At 36.5% G+C, this 20,164-nt stretch overlaps 2 protein-coding genes across 2 annotated transcripts; both read right to left on the reverse strand.

The window, feature by feature from the left end:
• Positions 1 to 1,763: 1,763 nt before the first annotated feature.
• Positions 1,764 to 5,900, reverse strand: LOC143452514 (protein shisa-like-1a). Its single transcript, XM_076953518.1, has 3 exons — positions 5,673 to 5,900; positions 3,444 to 3,630; positions 1,764 to 2,931 (listed from the first exon to the last, which is right to left on the reverse strand). Exons 1-3 carry the CDS (start codon positions 5,737 to 5,739, stop codon positions 2,805 to 2,807), a joined length of 381 nt encoding a protein of 126 aa, XP_076809633.1. The 5' UTR covers positions 5,740 to 5,900; the 3' UTR covers positions 1,764 to 2,804.
• A 2,112-nt stretch (positions 5,901 to 8,012) lies between these two features.
• LOC143452059 (neuronal-specific septin-3-like) lies at positions 8,013 to 15,782 on the reverse strand. Its single transcript, XM_076952887.1, has 8 exons — positions 15,562 to 15,782; positions 12,673 to 12,801; positions 12,283 to 12,364; positions 11,963 to 12,100; positions 10,972 to 11,089; positions 10,004 to 10,102; positions 9,735 to 9,883; positions 8,013 to 9,072 (listed from the first exon to the last, which is right to left on the reverse strand). Exons 1-8 carry the CDS (start codon positions 15,662 to 15,664, stop codon positions 8,802 to 8,804), a joined length of 1,089 nt encoding a protein of 362 aa, XP_076809002.1. The 5' UTR covers positions 15,665 to 15,782; the 3' UTR covers positions 8,013 to 8,801.
• Positions 15,783 to 20,164: the final 4,382 nt, after the last annotated feature.

A 20,164-nucleotide genomic window follows, 5' to 3' on the forward strand; every position in this document is an offset into this window, starting at 1 on the left:
CGATTTAGGTGTCCATTAAACCATTGTTGTCTCCGGTTTCACTTTAAAAGCTTTATGCAGTTTTCATTTTTAGGAATTGTGTTCCTGATGCCATTATTAACTTTTGCACCTTTCATAAACTATCGTAAGTAATCACTTCTTTAAAATTTAACACAAGTTTAATTTGGCGTTACAAAATCAAAGAAACAGCTAAATTAACTTAAAACGCAATATGAAATAAAACTTTTCATCGAGAGATACTCGTGGCATAAGTACCATTGTTTTTCAATTGCATCTGGTTTACACGCTTTTCGTCAGCAGAAGTCTCTAAATTTGGCTGTGCCAATCAACAAAGTAATTTGCTTGTGAAAAGGATTGCGACTTATTGCTCCTCAGTGCCATCTGCCGTCACGTCCAAAAACATTTGCTTTGGTCAATGGCACATGATCTTCTTCAACCTTTACTGACAAATCAGCTACTGTTTTATTCTCTTCAACGTTGCGTTAATATTTCCAAAGAAGTTACCAAAGCTATCATTCACAGCAAGTGAGGTTGTCAGTTGAATCTTTTTTACGAAAATTTGTTTTATAATCTTGATGTTTCTTCTTCAGAAACGCCCAATTCCAAAGTTCTTGTTTTGCTTCAATAATTTGTAAAATAACTAAGCAAACAATTTAACGGAACGCGGGACAGCAAAGAAGCATCATTTTTAGCGAAACGTGGGCAGCTAGATGTGACTTTCATGAAAAAATATTTATGAACTGCAGAGTAACGTGGAGTTTGGCGGCATTGCGCGAAAGCAAGCACATTTTCGCCTCGTTACCGGTTGCCTATTTAGGATTGTGTAAAGAGAAGCAAAATGTCTTAAAAGCTGGGTCAAAAGATCCCGTTTTTGTCCATCCTGCCTCAAACGAGGGGAGCGCAAAACGTTCGGGTTTTACACATCAAAAACCGCCTTGATATGATCATTCATGTTCTCCACCAAGTAGACTTACAATAATATAGCGTAGAATTGTGCAACGCCGTATAATCCGCTTTTTATTACAGGTTTTCCTAAACTATAGCCGTTAAATAGCGGCAAACAAGGAAATGTAGCGTAAAAAAAGCAAAAAAAAACGTAAAAACAGTTATAGCTCCCCTCCGATATTTACAGTAAACACTATTTGTTATAAAAAGATACTGAAATTTTTTTAACTAACTTAGTTCATAAATACGCACTTGAGAAAAAACACAAAGCCACCGATTTAGTTTTTAACTTCCGAAGAGCAAAATCATTGATAAAAATTCTTTAATATCAATCGCCAGTGTATTTTGAACATTCACTACAAAGTAATGTTTCTCTTTTCTCAGAAAGACTAGCAAGATTCCAAACTCTCTAAACTTGAGAACAATGCAGGTTGTGTAAAAGCATATCATGATTAATCCAACGCTAAATAACAGTATCGATTACTGTTGGTTGACAATGCAATACAAGCCTAGTTAGCTGTTATGTGAAACTGCTTTTACGAATTTATTAAAAGATAGAAGCGACAGGCTGACAGCACTAGAAATTTTATTTCAAACTTAAAACGCAGGCCCTGTGCGGGTCTTACAACCTATGCTACCCTAATTTATACCAAGTCTTGAACTGTATAGTGTTTTTTGTTTTGCGCTTACCGAAAAGAATACGAAAATATACTTTCAATTGGCATTAGATTGCTTGGAGTCATCCACTATGTCTCTTTCCCAATGTTAAATCGCTTATAACCTGCTTATGCATGTGCAGATACTTTGGACTACAATGGTGACATTCACAATTGATCATGATTTTTTATGCATGTTTTAGTGTAGCATACAAAAAAGTAAAACTGATGTAAACAACTTTTATCTGGGGCAGCATAAAAAACAATAATAGTGTCTTTAATTTAATCCTACAAATATACAAACACGTGATTATCAGGAACATATGAAAAGCATATACGTTCGGATACGAAAGATTTACTTCAAATAGCTATATCAGACGTTCTTTAACTGGATCCTACTCCTTTTTTAGAAACAAGAGAAAAATTTGTAGGCCTTCTAGGGGTCCACAAAATTTTAAAAATAGAATTACGGGTCTGTGTTTAAAACACCTTTTAAGTACCCCTGGGTTACAAAAACGCCAAACATACGTTTGCACCAGTATTATACAAAGGCAACAGCTGCAGTTTGAAATAGTTTTTCCTACCAAGGTTCCTCAAGATGTCATTAGGTATTCCGCAAGGAGTGGTACACAAATAGTTATACAAGATAGATACATTTCATCATTTCAATTGTCATCATTTTGTGTGAAATACGATACATAAACCATTACATCATTTTTGAAAGAAGGCAGTCCTTTATGCAAAAGCAAAATAATAAGAGGATAACAGAAAAGGTTACAGGTACAGGCTGATAAGAGAGATAGATAGTATAGAGTAGACAGAAAATAGCGTAGCAAATCATAACAATTTTTATTAAATAGTTGAATATCGTAGCACCTTTAAGATAAACATTTACTTATTTGAAGTTCTGGAAAGGCAAAATGCCTGAGAAACACTGATATGGACTCGTTATTTAAACAAAACAATTGACTTAAATCCTCAATTTATGATACTGCCAGCTCTCACCTCTCCCAAGGCTCTACATATTTAAAAAAAGAACATAAACCGCAAACTAATGTAGCACTTTTGTTGGAGACTAGGAACACAATTTGGAGAAAACCAGGGTTGTAAAGCAACAATGATTTCAGCCTTGACTAAGACAACACATCCATGGTAAATGGTAACAACAAAACACTTCTATGTTGCATAAAATATGTCTAGTTTTCAGTCTTGCAACTGTTCGTTCTTTCGCTTCTTGTACACTTTAAAATGTGATATCCAGTCAACTAGGAAAAGCATGAAAACAATTGCTCCATATGCAGAAACCAAGACTAGTCCAAGATTGTTGTTTCTAAAAAAAAAACGTTTTACAATTACGTCATATTGTGTGGGTAGGTAATATCCTATATGCCTACATAGGCAATTAAGGTGAGAAAAGGTATTTATCTATATCTCATAATAATTTTTAGCACAGCATTAAGAAAAGTACATTTACATTGCTATATTCCCAAAATCACACATTTTTTACATTTTTGTATTGTCCAAAAGAGTTGGTAATCAAATAATTCTTTCGTTTTTAAAGTTTTAACACAGAACAAAGTTTGGCAGTGAAGTGATCTGGAAAAAACTTCAAGACCGAGTTTTTGTAATGCCACTAGTCACAAAAGCACTTTATCTGGACAAAATTACTGTCATCAATGCTACAGGACTTTAGGTTGCATTTATTACTAGTTTTCATTTTGTTAAAGCATGAACTAATATTTGAACAAGTAATAAAATTTGCTGATTAGTATTAGACATAATTTTGACATGCAAAACCTAGCAACAATAGATGTGCATAAAATTATTTTCATTTTATCTTACTGATGTATTTTTGCTTGAGCAAGTTTTTCCTGATAGTGAACTGAAGCAGTTTCATTTTTGCAACAATATAAGGTATCATTTATATTACCACAGCAATATTCATCATCCTTGGTATCAGATAATCGCGGACAACCAAATGCCCTGCTGTAAGTTCCATCAATCACTTTTTCTGGACAAATTTCTGATGCTGAAGAAAGAGTTAACACTTAAAATTTTTGCAACAACATTCTTTGCTGAAAATTGAAATTGTTTTAAAGTGGTTGTAACAAGGAAAGGAAATCACAAAGTGTATGACAAAACATTTGTCACTGTCAGCTCTGTGGCGAAGCAGTTGTAGTCTCTGGCTTGTAAAAATGTAAACCGAGTTTAATACCGAGCAGTGCTAGTGTGGTAATGTCCTTGGGCAAGGCATGAATGGCTCTTGCTCCTGTTCGTGGCCCTGGTGAACAGTTCCAATTTTGGGTAATACACCATAAGAATAATTTAAAAAATAAAAGTAATATCCTTTGAACCTTGCATTAAGACAAGTTCCGAAGTGATGAAGAAAGATCAGAGTTTAAGTCGTGCAAAGACATTGCTCAGTCCGAGCATAAAAATTGCGATACAATACCATTTGGATATAATAGTATTAGCTAACATTTTCGCGAAATTAAACCTTGTTGGTAATGTCGTTTAAGAATGTTACAGATAAGCAGATACCTACCAGCACTACCGGTAGGTTAGTGTTCTAAGGTTTGAAGTTCTAAAAAGTACATAACATTCAACTTTGCATGTTCAAACAACATTAAATAAAATTTAAAATAATTCTTTGTTATTTATTCCTTTGTAAGTGCCATTTCCAAATATTAGCAAATATTTTACAGCAAATTCAACATTTTTATTTTAGTTATACAAGTGCCCTGGATATGGACTTTTGTTTTAGATTTCAATTTCATTCAGTTCAATAGTATATAAATTTCTTGACACGAATGCAGAAAAAATATTGGAAAATGTTGCCTATTTTCTTACAATGCTTTAAATCTTACACACTTGGTTTAATAAATTACGATGTCAAGGTACGTGATCAACGTAGCATGCAAAGCACAATTAATAAGTTTGCATTGTATCAAGCTGTGCATGTAGAAATACTAGCATACATATATATAGCAGTAAGTCAGTTCAATATGTACTTCTAGTTTTGTATTTTATACTGTTTTCAAACTGCAAAGAAAATAAGCTTATATGCAATGTGCAGTTGCAAATTTTATGTCGCATGCTAAGCTGACTATGGACTCTGTTTACATATCAACAAGTCGGGTGTGTAAGGTTCAAATCAATGTAAAACTAGGAAAAAATTCCCTGCCCAGAACCCTTGTATTCAAGACATTTAGCATTAAGTTAGTGGGTGGATGATTTCCATTGTTAAGAATTTAGACTTATAGGTACATATTCGAAAACGTTCAATTGAGTCCATAGTGGAAAGCGTGTCACACGCTTGCACGAAACTCATCAACGTGCATGTCAAACTTTTACACATTAATGCCAATTTATAATAAACAAAGCAAAGTTGGTTGCTTAAATACCGATTTACAAGAATTAAAGAAAGAACTAAGCACACACTGCACGCCAAAATTGGTGTCTTTGTAAACACAATTTTTCATTGATAACTACAATCTTCCTAGTTGAGCTTCTAACAGTCTAATAACTATTTACAAACATTGTTTGAAACACAGGCTTCTATAAAGAAACACCTATAAAGTAATTGAATGAGTGCCATGCAGGACCTTAGGGCCTTTACGCACAAGACCTGAATTGAATTAAAACCAAAATTGCAATTGGGGCCTGGTACGCAGGTGGATTTTGGCTTATCACGTAGGCTACAACATACATTCATAAATTTTCAGTTGGCAAATTTTGGCTTAACTGGTTTAATGTAATATTGGTGTTGGCAGCTGGTTTTTGTCTTTTGGTAACTGTTTTGGAAGCTGGCATAAATCTTTGGCAGACAAAGTTATCCGAATTCACTAACAAATCAGGGTTGAGGCTATAAATATATCATGGTCATTTTTATAACTTTTTAATTTACACAATATTACTCTTTAGGATTCTTAAGATTTTTAAAATATAATACGTTTGTTTAAACTAGAAAAAGCAAAATAGATTCGAACACCAATCAGTTTAGGCTTATGCTAAGATCAAACATTAATTATGGCAGAAAGTATTACCAGTATAGCTTATGTCACAGCTTACCTGAGGCCAAGAAAAGTAAAAAGCAACCAAAAATGCAATTTATTATGGTTATGAGCATTGCTGCCATCCAAATATGCACATTGTAAAACACAGCTACAGATAGAACTGGATTAAAATTCAGTAATATTGTGGTAACAGTAACAGTAACAGACTTATGCTGCAGCTTGATTGCTCTGCAGTTTCACCAGCAACCAATCTGTCAGTTTACTTTTTCTGTCGTAGGTCTAGGCTTTCTGTGAAAAAATCTGGTACGGTACGCTTCACTAATTTCAGAGCAAGGGTTTCCAGTGTGACATTACAAAATTTGTGACTGTTTATATTACCGAAACAGTGAGTGTTTAGGTCCTGCTCTCGTGCCCTCGCCACTACCACAGAAACAAGATTCCAGTCCTTCAGATAGATCTTCTTTTCACCATTAAAAGGTGAAAAAGTTTTCTCAATTAGAAAAAGTATGTTCATAACTTATTACATTACGACACACATGGTTCCTTCTCGCAAAACACTAAGTTAGTAGGCCTATATCGCGACAACCGGTTGTGAAGAGCACCGACTTACATCAACGATTTGGCAAACAATGTCTCAGCTAAGCAGGCGATGGACATGCATGTGTGATGCTCGGAATCGTCTGTAAGTTATGATAGTGAACTCAATCCAATTTTACTAATTTTTGAACTGATTCTTTATTAATTGCTAACTTTTTCGCATATTTTTTTTTCATTTAAAAACACCTCTAATAACCCTCTTTACCCCATATGCATAGGTGGGATGAGGTAAAATGGACCACTATAAGGTTTCAGCAAACATAATAATATTTTAGGCGCAATCAATTTCTTTACAGTTACCGTTAACGATATAGGCAGTGTTGCCATAATGTCGTTACTTCTAAGATTTGTCCTTATTTTAAAGGTCCGTGTCTTAGAAAATATTTTTGTCCTTTTTTCTAAGAAATGTCCTTATTTTCACTTGCGTCCTTATTTTCGTCCTATTTTTAGGGCAGAGGTTCGTATTTTGGGCATTTTGACACCTTTACTATACCATTTTGTACCAAAGAGATACAAAAATTGAGAACATGCAAATAGTATCTCGTTTTTTCATTTTTGGAACATTGATTGCCTTCTCCTGTTGTGCACTGTTTAAGGTAGTATTCTTCTTTTGTTTCCTGTTCGTCCTTATTTTTGAGTCCAGACCGATGGCAACCCTTGATATAAGCAAAGTAGTTATGAAAGTAATTATACATTTAGGCTACATGAGGTCATTAATGCATCCAATAAAGATATTTTAAAAACATAGTTGTCAAATAAAGCTGTCATCTTTACTACAACCTGAAGAGTCAGCAGACTTCATGTGCCCACCGCAAGCATTTAGAGCACTGATAAAAAGTGCTAAAAGCCTTAAACCAAGAAGTAAAATTACCAAGCTGCATCCATCCAGAGGGGTGGCATGAATAAGAATAACTAGTGCAAGAGGGAACTCCATCAAGCAATTTTTCTATCATACGCTGTCGTGAAAATATAAGATAAAACGGAACATAACCTCCTCAGCAGACATGCAAACTGCAGTGCATAAACTGTTTCTTTTTGTAGAAGATGCTTACAACTTACTGTTGTCCTTTCAGCGCAAGTACCTTTGATTGCTTCGTCTGGAGTGTTGCGATTTGTGTTTCGTTGACATTGAACATATTGTGACGTAACAAGAACTCTGACAAAACTTGCTGACGCCCACACGTTTAAAGCCCCTTGCGCCTAGCACGAGCAGCAGATGTAGCCTCTGATGTGCGGAGGCTTAGTATTGGATAACGTTGAAGAAATCCACTCACTCAATGTAAGAGATTGGAGATGTTTCCTTGTGACCCAAAAGAACTTTACGTACGTGCTCCAAGTAAATTTCTTTCCAGCATTCAACCAAACTTCTACTGTATGACTAAACTTACTTCATAACTTAAGATACAATTATTATTTAAGTTACCACAGGCCACATATCTTTCAATAGATCAGAGGGTTCAAAAAGTATTTTTTTCGTCTTCCACTTCAGGAAATCTTGACAAATGACGTCTGCAGATAGTTTATGTCATGCTTCACTAAGCACAGCCGTATCCGCACAGATTCGAAAGTTTATTAAAAGAGGGTGTTCCGCTTTACTCCCTTAGGTCCGCGTTACACTACCATCCCCTATACCCCTATATTCCCATGTTACCTCTTCGTCTGTTAGTGTAATCAACAATAATTTCCCACTTGGTTTTAGACTAAAAATAGGCTAGATGTTGCAATCATTTTTATTTCATAAAATCCTAAACATTAGCGTCTAGCAGCCTACCACAAAAGTTTGCATGCAAGGTTCGAATTGCAGTGTTTATGGTTATTTTATTTGTCAGGATGAAGATACCAGAAAGTTGCAACGCTGATAACGACATTAAATGTTATGAATAAATCTTGGTTATTAATAATAATAATATTAAACACAAAAACAGTACATAGCAACTCTCTCGAATAAGACGTAAATTGGAATACGACAACAGTACGGGCGACTTTGCAAGCAATAAAACGTTAACAATAATACGAGGCTGCGTTAAAGTATTCCCAAAAAGTAGTTGCTGAAAACTGCTTTCTGTTCACCCAATATGCCTACATATTTCGCGTGTGATAAAGGTCTCGCTGTTTTTTTTTCAAGCCAATATCCAGTGAAGATCACGGTGCTTGCTTAGTATGTTAGGTGAGATAAAACAAAATAGTTGGAAAAACAAGATAACGCATTTATTATTATATCGTGGCAAGCTGATGTTAAATGGTTTGGAAAAATATTGTGGCAGTCAACGAACTGCCAGTGTATGGTGGTTATTTACGGAGTAGCCCACTTTTGTTAATTATTTAAAAGACTTAAGATAATCTGATAAAATAGCATTAGATTGCACGAGAATTAATAGGCTACTGACGATCAATGAACTGAAATTCAAATTTGAATAATGCGCAGCATCTGATATAAGATAAAATAACCGATGAAATCACTAAATTTAAAACAGAATTTCGCTTCATATGACAGCCTTTTCAGAAATAGGCTTACAGATAGCACGAATTGATTGAAACCTACAGAAAGTTGAACAATCAAATTCTATACTCATAAGTTTCACTCCTGTTAAATTTTGCTCTCTGAAATTGTTTGTTGTGGCTGATTATTGAGAACTTTTGCGGTGGGGATGTTCTTCGGGGTCGATTTCGGTGATGGTTTAGCTGGAGTGTGGTTGTGTTGGTCAGTGTTTTTGTGGTTGATTTGAACGCCAATTGGTGACGCTGGTGCTGAACTAACAGAATCGAGTGGCAGTTCCTTGAGGGTTTCCAATCTCTCGTGGCGGTATAACTCGTAATGAACTTGTGCGGTTACTTCCTTTAGATCTTGTAGATGCGTCCTACATACAAATATAATTTTGTTAACAAAATCGATTATTGTTAAAACAATGTGGATTCTGGAATGTTTCATAAGGAAATAATAATAAGGAAATAGTTGCAATCGGGATTAGGAACTTAAAAGCGCTAAAAATAAGGTGCTATACAAAATTGGAAATACGCGGAAGTGTTTTTGTAGAGCTGTCAGTCTGTCATATCTTAACTCGACTATACATCTATTCCGAATACGTGCTAGGAGAAAGAGTGAGACTATTTCCGCAATTAAGAGGCGTACAACGGTACAAGTAAATGTCCGCATTTGATCTGCAGTTCTAATTAATGGTGCAAATTTCATTTTCAACAGCAACAGCCTCAACACGCAAAAAAACTCTCAACACAGGTCGTTTCACATTTCAATTACATCCTCCGCAAGTTCCAGAGTATTCGACTTCGCGCAGTGAAATAAAAGAAGTAATTGATCGCGCTTCCTGGCAATCTTGATTACTTTATTACCCACTCAGTGTTGATGTTCCTGCTACAGTAATCAGTATTACGTTGGCTGACTGACTTATGGTAGCCTATACCTTATAAAGAAATCCAATGCAATGTAGGCAAAGGATAGGGCCTCAATTAAGTTCGAACAATTGAACACAGAAAAGCGTTACAGAGCACAGTGTAGGCCTACCTGATAACCATATCCCGAAGGTGGATAAATTCACAATGAGAAGAGTTTTCCACCTCAACAATACCCCATCTTGTTTTTCTTGCCAACACATTTTTTGATCCAACGAGGTGACTGGCCGTTGAGCCCACCACGGCAAAGGGTATTCGATTCTACATTTCCAATATGTTTCCAATGAATTTGATGTGGTTTGTGTATAAACGTGTTACCTCACAATCTCCCAAAATTTTAAAGGTCAGGGTAGTGTACGGAGCATAATGATCACAGCTCACCATTAGTTCTACATTATTATTTATTTCTTCCTCATCCAGATCCAAATTGTCCATGTCCGGGTAAACACGAATGTGATTGTCTGCTAAATCTTGTTGAATCTTGGTGATAAAACAAAACTGTTTAGGATTTTTTATGCAAAATCACACCCAGTAAGCAATATTTACGAGTTTGTCGATTACTTTGTTGTGTTAGTTGGCGATCGTCTTTTGTGAATGAGACGTGCTTGCAGCTATAGTTATACTAATGTTTAAAAAACTTGGGCATGACATGTTCTTGCGTTATATCATAAGGATTAGTAGAAACTATCTTACAGCAATTTAATAGGTTGTGCAGCCATGATCACAGTAGAGGTGTGTCGAACGTCACCATTTTTAAGTGTTATCTCGAACCCGAGCTTTACTTATGGTTTTACCCGAACGTTTATTTTTTCGATCAAAAACTAATTACTATTCCATTTTTAATATTTACTACCGGGCCCGTCATTAAGTTGAAAAGATTAGTGCATAGTACGTCACGCGTTTAACCGGTGTTACTGGAATGTTTTTGTTTTTTGCTTTTTTCCATTAAAAAGATAAACGAAAATAAGTTATATACACACAAAAGTTTATGGTCTTGAAAAATATCTGTGTGAAAAACTTTCCGTGAAAAATTGTGAAATTGTTTCTGTTGTTAACTTACATCAATTAAGAAGTGGGTGAAGGCTTTGAGTGTAGTAAACAGTATGTCAATAAAGACCTTTCTGCTTTCAAAAATCTGTTTCTTTGTTTGTTGCATTGTGACATCGCATGCAGCTTCGGGCTCGCACAAACCCGAAATTTTTTCTGGTTTTCCACAATGGCACAGTATGATAATAATTTTTATCCTCGGACGTATAGAAACGTTTTTGCACTCGGTGATGATTCCCCATTGCTCGAACCCGGTTTGATCACAATGCTCAATTGCTAACACACCATGATTTAGTACTTACTCTTTCTTTAAAAGCTTGTCTTTCTTCTAGGGTGAGCGAATCGGATTTTGCTATAACTGGAATCACATTCACTACTTGGACAAGCTTTTTCAGGGCTTCTATGTCCACAGCTTTCAGCCTGTTAAAAAGTATGTTTATTGTTATTGTAAAACTGCTACGAACAACAGAATGACAAAGCGGAATACTTATTACAATGTAAAAATTCACTGATATTTATCAGAAAACTTGGAAAATGGACAGACGCCTTACGCTTCGCCAATAAGTCAGTTAATACAGCAGGCACTATTTCTTCATGTGTACCAATTCAAGTTACCTTACTTATGGTTTTAGTTTTAAGTTTTTGACCACACGACTGAAACAGCTATACTTGCCCTTAGGAAAAGTGCATTTAATTCAACTATGTTGACGTTTCCCATTTCCATCAACTTGAATAGGTTTGGTATTTTGTCTCGGCTCATTGAATTCGCTATACGCTAGTATCCAGTCTGGATCACGATTACATGCATCTACTTTCAAACTAATATTTCGGAGAACACATGGATGTTTTTACTTGCCGCAAAGAGGACAACTACGTCTGATTTTGCAAAATGTCGACCAAATCAAAACAGCTTGATTTCGTTTGTATTTGAAATAATGTCAAACAAAGTGTAAGTAAATGAATGCCAACTCACAGTGCAAAACCTTACACCAGTCAGCGAAGCTCGACATTATAATGACATATCGCTGCTGATCACGTACGAGACGAGACTATTTTGCACGGCAAGAGTGCCGGGTCTACATCGAGGGAACACACCAACATAGTTTACATTTGTTCATTAAAGTCAGGCCCACTTCCTTCCCCGGATTAAAAAACATAGCAAATGGATAAAAGAAAAAAAAACGGAAAAGACGACGACGTGCTCGATCTGTGTAGACCGGGGCCAACAGTTGAAGAAAATACCTCATTATCCATCGCACTTTTTTAAGCGACTTCATAAATATTTTCACTCACGAGTGTCCTGACGGTGCAATGAAGTATATGCAGCAGTGAACTCTTGTGTCGGGGATTCTTTTCCGTCGTCTGATTGATATTTCTTCGTTGAGGTATTTTTCGTATTGGTCGTTGATGTAACGTATAATAGGCTGCCAGCTGAGTCGAGTTAAATTGCAAGTTATGGTCTTTTAAACAAATTACTTATAGCTAATTTGTGTAGCAGGTACGATCATATATTTTATCAATAAAACATTTCCGTGGCAAATAAAAAATGGAGAAACACTGCCTACAATTGTGACTGTCACAAGCCAAGTACAAGTAGAAGAAATTGAGCTTACCATTTACTGTTGTTCACGTGATCGCCGAAACCTGGTGTGTCTGTGATAGTGAGCTTAAGACGAATACCCTTTTCTTCAATGACTATAAAAAAGTATTCTTGTGTAAGAATTATTACTGCAAAAGGTCTCTATTAATACGAAGTACTATACATTGCTTATGGAATTGACACATTTCAGCAACATAAGAAATTTATCCAAACTAATACCCAAGTTATGTCAGACAGAGTATAGCAAAAATCCGTATTGGAAAACAATATGTTCAACGATATCCTTCAGTTTTTCTATTAATTACGAGTGAAAGTTGATATTTGATTTTGACCAAATGATGCCTTTAATGGAAATATACGAACGCAACTTTCCCAAATGTATGTAAACACTGACCAAACTTACCATGACTTATTGATTTGATTTCCACTGTTTTCGGGGTATTGTATTCTTCATCCGGTTGACATGAACGACGGCTTACTTTTGATTTAAATATTGTGTTAACCATCGTGGATTTCCCAAGCCCAGCTCCACCTGTTGAAGGGAAAACAGATATTTCAACAACTTCATTGAGTGTTAACCGCAATTTTGGTTAAATTTCATGCTTTTCTCCTCACGAATGTTTGGCACGCGCGATTATTTTGTGTTAGAAAACATACAGTAGGTTGCAAAACTTTTTATTCTAGCAATGCCAATGATGAACCGTCGTGTACGACGCACTGTTACACACGAGGCGTCACTGCCATTTCCAATACTATTCTTTATCCAACCTTTATTTGTTGTCAAAACCACAAATGTCATTGCGCTTTGCTAGCGTGCTGTGAATATAACAGGGATTTGCCAAACAATATCGAGACTTCATTGGCCAAATCCAAGTTCACCTTTCAGGGAACCGTAGGCCTATTTCTGTGGCCCGTTTCCGCTCCAGTAAGTACGGTATACCTATCAGCGTGCATCGCAGAAGAGCGGACTAATTTACTCACGAAGGGTGTACTTCACCTCTATAACTGCTATTGTATACTTTCGGTAACGTCACACGTACGTTCGTAAGCACCGCTTCGTATTGTGACCACACATGCTAGGAGCCTGGCCGATTACGTTATCTAGACATTTATCTAAATCTTAAAATAACATTCTTATACAGTTGGTAATTTTCATTTGTAGGCTTGAGCGGTCGTTATTTTCTGCAATACTATTACTACGTAGTAGTATTACTACTATTAATGCGCATTCTCTTCTTGGGATCAAGCAGGGCTAACAAAACCAGATCTACATACTTATCGCTTCCTGTACAATAGAGATGTACAGGATTTATCCAATTAATGTAAGACTACACCATATCACGCAAGGATCAATTCCATTGATTTCGAACGTACAGCGATCTTTATCTCATAGAGTTGTTAGTTGACATTGCTTTATTTTGGTTAATCGAGCGCAAAGATCCGATTAGAAATAACCGGATTTGTTCGGTAAACAATACTTAAAACTATAGCTATTGTGTACACGCCGAATGGGAAACAGTGTACAATGACTGAAGAAACTTATTAAAAAGCTTCTAGATAAGTGAAGCATTTGTAGAATATTTTAAGTGACATTTACGACACCTCTGTTACCAGTGAGTGTGGTCTTACACCACGTCTGTTTTCATTGTCAACACATGACGTTTTCTTGGTTAACACAGCTTTTTTATGCAGAAATGGTAATTTTCGGATTGTTCATTGTTTCACCAAGCTTTAGCTAGATCAGCTAAGATATGTCCAACCCGTGGCTCAGTCAGTGGTTATCATTGTCAAGTACGTTAAGTAGTTAGTATAATAATTAGTATTTTGATAAGCGAAAATAACGTTAGAAATTGACTAAAACGGACCGAATGCAACGACTTGCGGAACTGTTTGTGGTAATTGATACTACTGATGAGAACAAAGTGTTGTTCAAACTAAAAAATGCTTGAATTTATCGATATATTCCCTGAAAAATTTTGTTTCACATGATTTCGTATTCATTGTGCGGCCCTTTTGAAAATAGTGATGTCACGTTAGGCCATTAAGGCATTTGCTTTAGACATAAATACTCCAGATAAACGAGAAACATGAAAGCGCCGCTCTGTGGTAAAAAATAATATTCAGATTTGCACAGGCAGCTAAATTATAAGATTTTGAAGCTGTTTTAAGAAAGTTATGGGACGCTGGTGCGTGAGAATTCCGAGCAAACGCGTTTGGCAGAGTTTTCTCAACAGTCTATTGCTCCCAAGCCTTCCTAAACACACAACCCCTTAAGCGTAACAACCATAACAAATATTGCCAATAACTAGAAGTGTTGTTTTCATAACGGCTTAATATTCTCCACCCTTTGGAAACATTATCCCTCAATAATGTGTTTTATGTCTTTTGCGAAAGTAGTCCTTGAGAAAGTAACCACTTTATGATAAAATGACTTTTAATAACAGCAAAGTGACATAAGTACGAGCATAGAGGTAATATTGTTCTTAAGCCCTGAAAGTCGCTAAATCTGGAACTTGTTTTGCTTTAACATGAGCAACCGTTCCAGGAGCAACTGCTACAAAAAGCCTACTCTTACCAAAAATCACCAATTTACATTTAAAAATTTGACCACGATACGTAAACAAAACGCTTGCAAACTTTTGCAATGACTGATATAAGAACACAAAATGGAACAAGTGGAAGTGGAAAAGAGACAAATCGGCCAATAAAAGGGTGTGACTAGCACAGCTCTGCATGCCATGTACGTTCGAGAGCAATTTTCGGCTTAGCTTTCGCGTGGAACCATTTTAAAACCAAACTTTTCATTTCAGCGCAGTTAAAGGTCCACTTGTTTCCCAGTGTTGTTGACCTAAGCTTTAACGGCACACCACAAATTAACGGAGATACAACGAAAACCATATCAGAAAGCACTCAACCGTTTTGCCTTGAAAGTGGTGTAAATGAACAAAGTTTCTTAGGCGGCTTGCAAGGTGTGCAGTTACTCATAAAGTTTTCGAATTTTGTTTCCTTGGTGCATGCAAAAAACAATTTCGTTCAAGCTGGCGAGATATGAATTGCAGTATTAACCATACGCGTGCTCAAGCGCTGCTTACAAAACCTCACCTCCACAAATTAATTGCTGTAATCGCAATTTTTCTCGTTGCGACCACCGCAAAGTATTGCGGCAGCTAGCTTGCAATTTATACATACAGAATTGCTTTGTAATTATCACCGTCTTTCAACGACGCGCGTGATGTACATCAGTTCTAACCAGTGTGAAGTACAGTATAATATCCAACAGCCAAAAACTTACCAACAACCATAACGTTGAACTCAAACCCTTGCCGTAATGCCTTCTTTCGAATTTGTTCGGTCAATGTATCAATGCCAACATATCCTTCAAGGACCGTCTTCATCTTGTATCTTATGTATAGGTTTTATGTTTTCAGCAGGGTTCAGAAGTAATTGTTTGCGCACAAAATGCGCTACATTTGACCCTAACTAAAGCTTCACCAAACCCTGGTAAAACAAGATGAACCGTGTAAAGTTGGAGACAACAATGCCGTTCGGGAGACTGTAAATGTATTGAAAGATTGAACTCTACATTAGAAAGAAGTGTTCTGAAAGGTTCCGAAAATATCTACAACATCAGTGATAAACAGCTGTCTGCAAATACATGTTACGGTGGCTAAAAGCGCACTTTGTTTGTTGTGGGCGTTAGATTGGACCACGTACTGCGTTCACAGCAGGAAATATCCACTTCCTTGTTTGTCACATTCCGAAGACTTAAAAAACTGTTTAATTTGCAGTAAAAACGTGAAAGCCACAAAAAGTATAAAGCCAGTTAAGCTATACGCTTTATTTGAGACTAATACAAGGAATAGCCTACCGATGAAATCGTTACAATAAATATAAAAGCTATCGTTTTCAACAAATGTGTTATTTGTATTAAACTAGACCTTAAGGCAATCCTAAACTGCATACTATTCAAAACGTATGGCAGCATAGCAACTACAAATAATCAAGCTTATACGCACATCTGATAAATACGGACTGTTCATGGTTCAATTAATGCCATGGCAAGATGCTTACTACAACTAATACTGCTAAAGACAAATCTTCAACTCTTACCAATCAATCTGTAGTATGTTTGTTACAGGCTACACCGTTTTAACACTTAGTAAACGTCAAAGAGGCGATAGTGCAAATGGGTCGTTTCTACTAAGTGATCATAAATACCAACGTATGCATTTCAGCAACCATCAGGACACAAAACAAAATATGAATTCATTCGAAGTAAACTTTAGCACAAGCAAGCAAAACAGTGAAAAAGCTTATCTGTCAGCAAAAAGCAGAAATATCACGTTGCTGTCGGCTTCCTGCTCTGACTGGCCACTAAAATCGCTTCAAAAACGAGGTAAACTGACCTTTCACGGCTACTGCGCTTTTAAACGCTCTTTGCAAACAAATATCAACGGTCGTCCATAAATTTCTACTGTCGTGTTTACCAAAACATTTCAATTATGTCGAAGCTATAGTTTCTAAATGAGTGAATGCGACCATAAAATGAAATCGCCGAATTATATTGGCCTTAAAAAACGTAATGAAAGCTGCCATATCTTTTTAATGTGTAAACTTCAATCATTCAAGCCGTTTTACCGCAATAAGAAAACTTCCAAGAATAAACAGTGCCTTTGTTTTGATTTTTACCAACAGGTTCTTGGTGACCCTCGTCTGCATTGTCTATTAAATAAGAGCATGCTGTAATGAGGTTTGTGCCTACTACTGCTATAACTTACTAGCACTGCCTGTCCTAAGGGAATAAACGGCCCTGTAACTTAAATTTGATTGTGCTCTTGTCCTAAGGCGACATTATAACAATTAGGAGTAATTGTACAGTGAATATCTCGATGCTGTTTATGACCAAACAAGCGGCTCACGCTTTGATGATTTGCCATGTATCGAAAAGTTAAACTGCCTTAAAATCTCACAAAGCGTAAGTACCGAAAGGATAATAGCTCACCATGGTTGAATTCTGATAACAGTTTACGTTGAGACGTGAATAACGTAGATAGTGATTAAAGCATAACTTCCCTTGCTACTGTACATTACAAACTTCACCCATACAAAGATGTCACGGGTTTAATTTGCATTTGGTTGAACGTTGATTATTATAATTTAATCATCGGCTACGAGAGCCTGACAACGAACAACATTTAGGAGGGTTTCACAACATTTAGGTTTCACAAACAACATTTAGGAAGAAAATTTTCGTGATATTTGAATAGTGTTGGAAGGGGCGACACAAAAGAAGCTATATGCTTCTGTTTTTGGGAAAAATTAATACAGGATGACGTTTAATAGTGTTTGCGGTATTAAGTATTCAACGCCTCTGCAACCGCATAATATTAATTACGAAGAAACCTAATTATACAAAAATGAAGGTTTGAACAAGTTTGCGCAAGCTAGAAAATCTGCGGAAGTTTTTGCTTGTCAAAGGGCAAACGTGGTTTGGAATGTTAATAAACGACTTCGAAAGGCAGTCTTGATCGCAAAATGCGTCACTAAACTGTCTCCAACGACAAACGATCTGTATAGCTTTGAGGGCTGGATAACCGGCTGAAGGAAGTTGTTAAGTGGAAATTTATTTTCAGCCATATAGCTTGAAATGCGCCAACCTATTTCATTATTCATGAAAGCCAGGTCATTCTATTCTTGTCTCGCTGCACGACTTATTTTCCTCCTTATTCTGTCCGGGACATCGTCTTTCAAAGCACTATTTCTATTTATCAAACGAGTCGTAGTCGTTCGTCATAACTCATAAGTTTCATTTACTCTGGCAGTAGTTTACAAGCTATACTCAATGCTGAAACCGCTTAACCATAACTAAAACATAACCATGCCGACCGCTGGTCAAGACCAGGCTAGACGTACAGGCCATCCTAGCTAAACACAGTTTTAAAGCCGAGTCGAATTACTAATCAAACAACACCTAACGATCAAGACACGACAAGGCGACAACGTGTCCGCTACCGTAAAACAATTACCAGTAAACATACTGCCACTTGATGACAAATGAGGCTTGCACGTACAAAGCAGCTGATGGTGTTAGGAGCAGCAAAGCTAAAACGACTATAATTAAATTAAACAAACGACTATAATTAAGTTACCGACTTGTTCCTTAATCCGATAACCCTTGTTGAAAAACATTGCCAAGATCTACATTGACAAAACCGCCTTGCAGTGTGTGTCTGGCATAAGTTGCCAACGTCCATGATTATGTGACGTTTATTCCACTGAGTATTGAAAGCGACCCACCGTCATTTCCTCATAAAGCAAAATTTTGAGTGAATACACACACAGCCACAGCACTTCTACTCTCGCTTAAGCATTTCATGATGTACTTCATCTATATAACTGAGCTCACCAGAACTGCGTAATATTCGCTATGATGCAGAACCTACAATGTTTAACATAAATTGTCTCAGTACTAGTCAACGAGTCTTTTACGCACCGAGGAAAAAGGTAAATGTTTGCGTTTAATAAGAAACTTTGCAATTTTTTTATATTGGCAAAACGATGGCTTAATGTGATAATAATGATATCCTAACTACTACTCCTAACTACGCGGCTGGGGCTTTTCTTGAATCGTTCAAGCGTATAGCGTTGTGCTTTTAATTTTCATCAACCAGTCCTGCAGGAGTTTTCTGAAACCTGTAAACTTGCCATTGTCAATCAGTCGCCAAGTGCAATCTAATAGGGCAAAGTACAAAAAATTATGTGTTATTATACATTAAAATTATGCTCTGAAAATATTAGCTGTTTAACGCGATGAAGAACGACGCAAATCAAATAAAACCGGCGTTATAGCTTTGCCATCAATTCGTCACATTGCTACAAAGTGATTGCTGAAAGAAATAGACAATCTTTCTTGGCTTTAAGGAAGTCTTTTAACGTAGAGTGGAATGCTCGGACTGAGCCGGTCGCGGTAGCGCTTGTGTTGTTGACTGTAAATACTATAGGCTATTATCAACCCACGACGAAGCTGTCAAACATACGTGGTTCCCACTCAAAGAATTGGCTTAGGCATTGAAGCCACTCACAAAAATCTTTTTCAACGTCTTGCTTATAGACTACATATTAGTACACTGCAAGGTTGTTATAACTTTGCTTCATTCAGTAAAATTCTTTCATTGATATCAGATACATAACTGAGAGGGTGAATGAAATCAACCCTGCTTGCTCAATTCATTTCGTTTCGACCTACGACAGTAATGGCAGTCATCTACCTCATTCGCCTAAATGGGTCGAAATGGCGGAATGTAAAGTATTACCGGTACCCTTCTATGCCTCAGTCGTGCGTTTAAGCCGATACATTTAGAGTATTTTTTTCAACCTAATGCTTCCAGTCACAGAGAATATCTGTATCAGCATCAAACCCTTATGACGTACAAATCACTGCGGCGCACAACGAATTGTTACAACATAATTGCACCAAAGCACCAAAACAGTGAAGAGTCCTATTTTCGTTTTCTTATTTTCAAATACATGAAACCTACTTTGTCGAAACGCATACTTTAGTAAAGTACTTTTTCTCATTTACACAATATAATCAATTGAGTGAAAGTTTTTTCGTAAAAAAGAAAAGAAGCTTACAAATTTGGTTTAATCCCTATGTCAGCTACTCGATAATATGCCACTAAGCTCAATGACAATCGCAACGTAAAATAGCCTTGTTACACTTTTGACAAAACATCTGTTCGCCGTGTTATATTTAGATATACAAGTACCTTTTTATAATTTACTGTGAACGAATTCTAACTTTGCGATTACCATTGTTCTTTACAATACGATTAAAACTAACTGCTTCTAAAAATAACTTCATTTGTAATTTTTACCGCCCTTCTGCAATTAGA

Source organism: Clavelina lepadiformis, chromosome 4 (genome assembly GCF_947623445.1).
Source record: "Clavelina lepadiformis chromosome 4, kaClaLepa1.1, whole genome shotgun sequence".
In the NCBI taxonomy this organism is placed as follows: Eukaryota; Metazoa; Chordata; class Ascidiacea; order Aplousobranchia; family Clavelinidae; genus Clavelina; species Clavelina lepadiformis.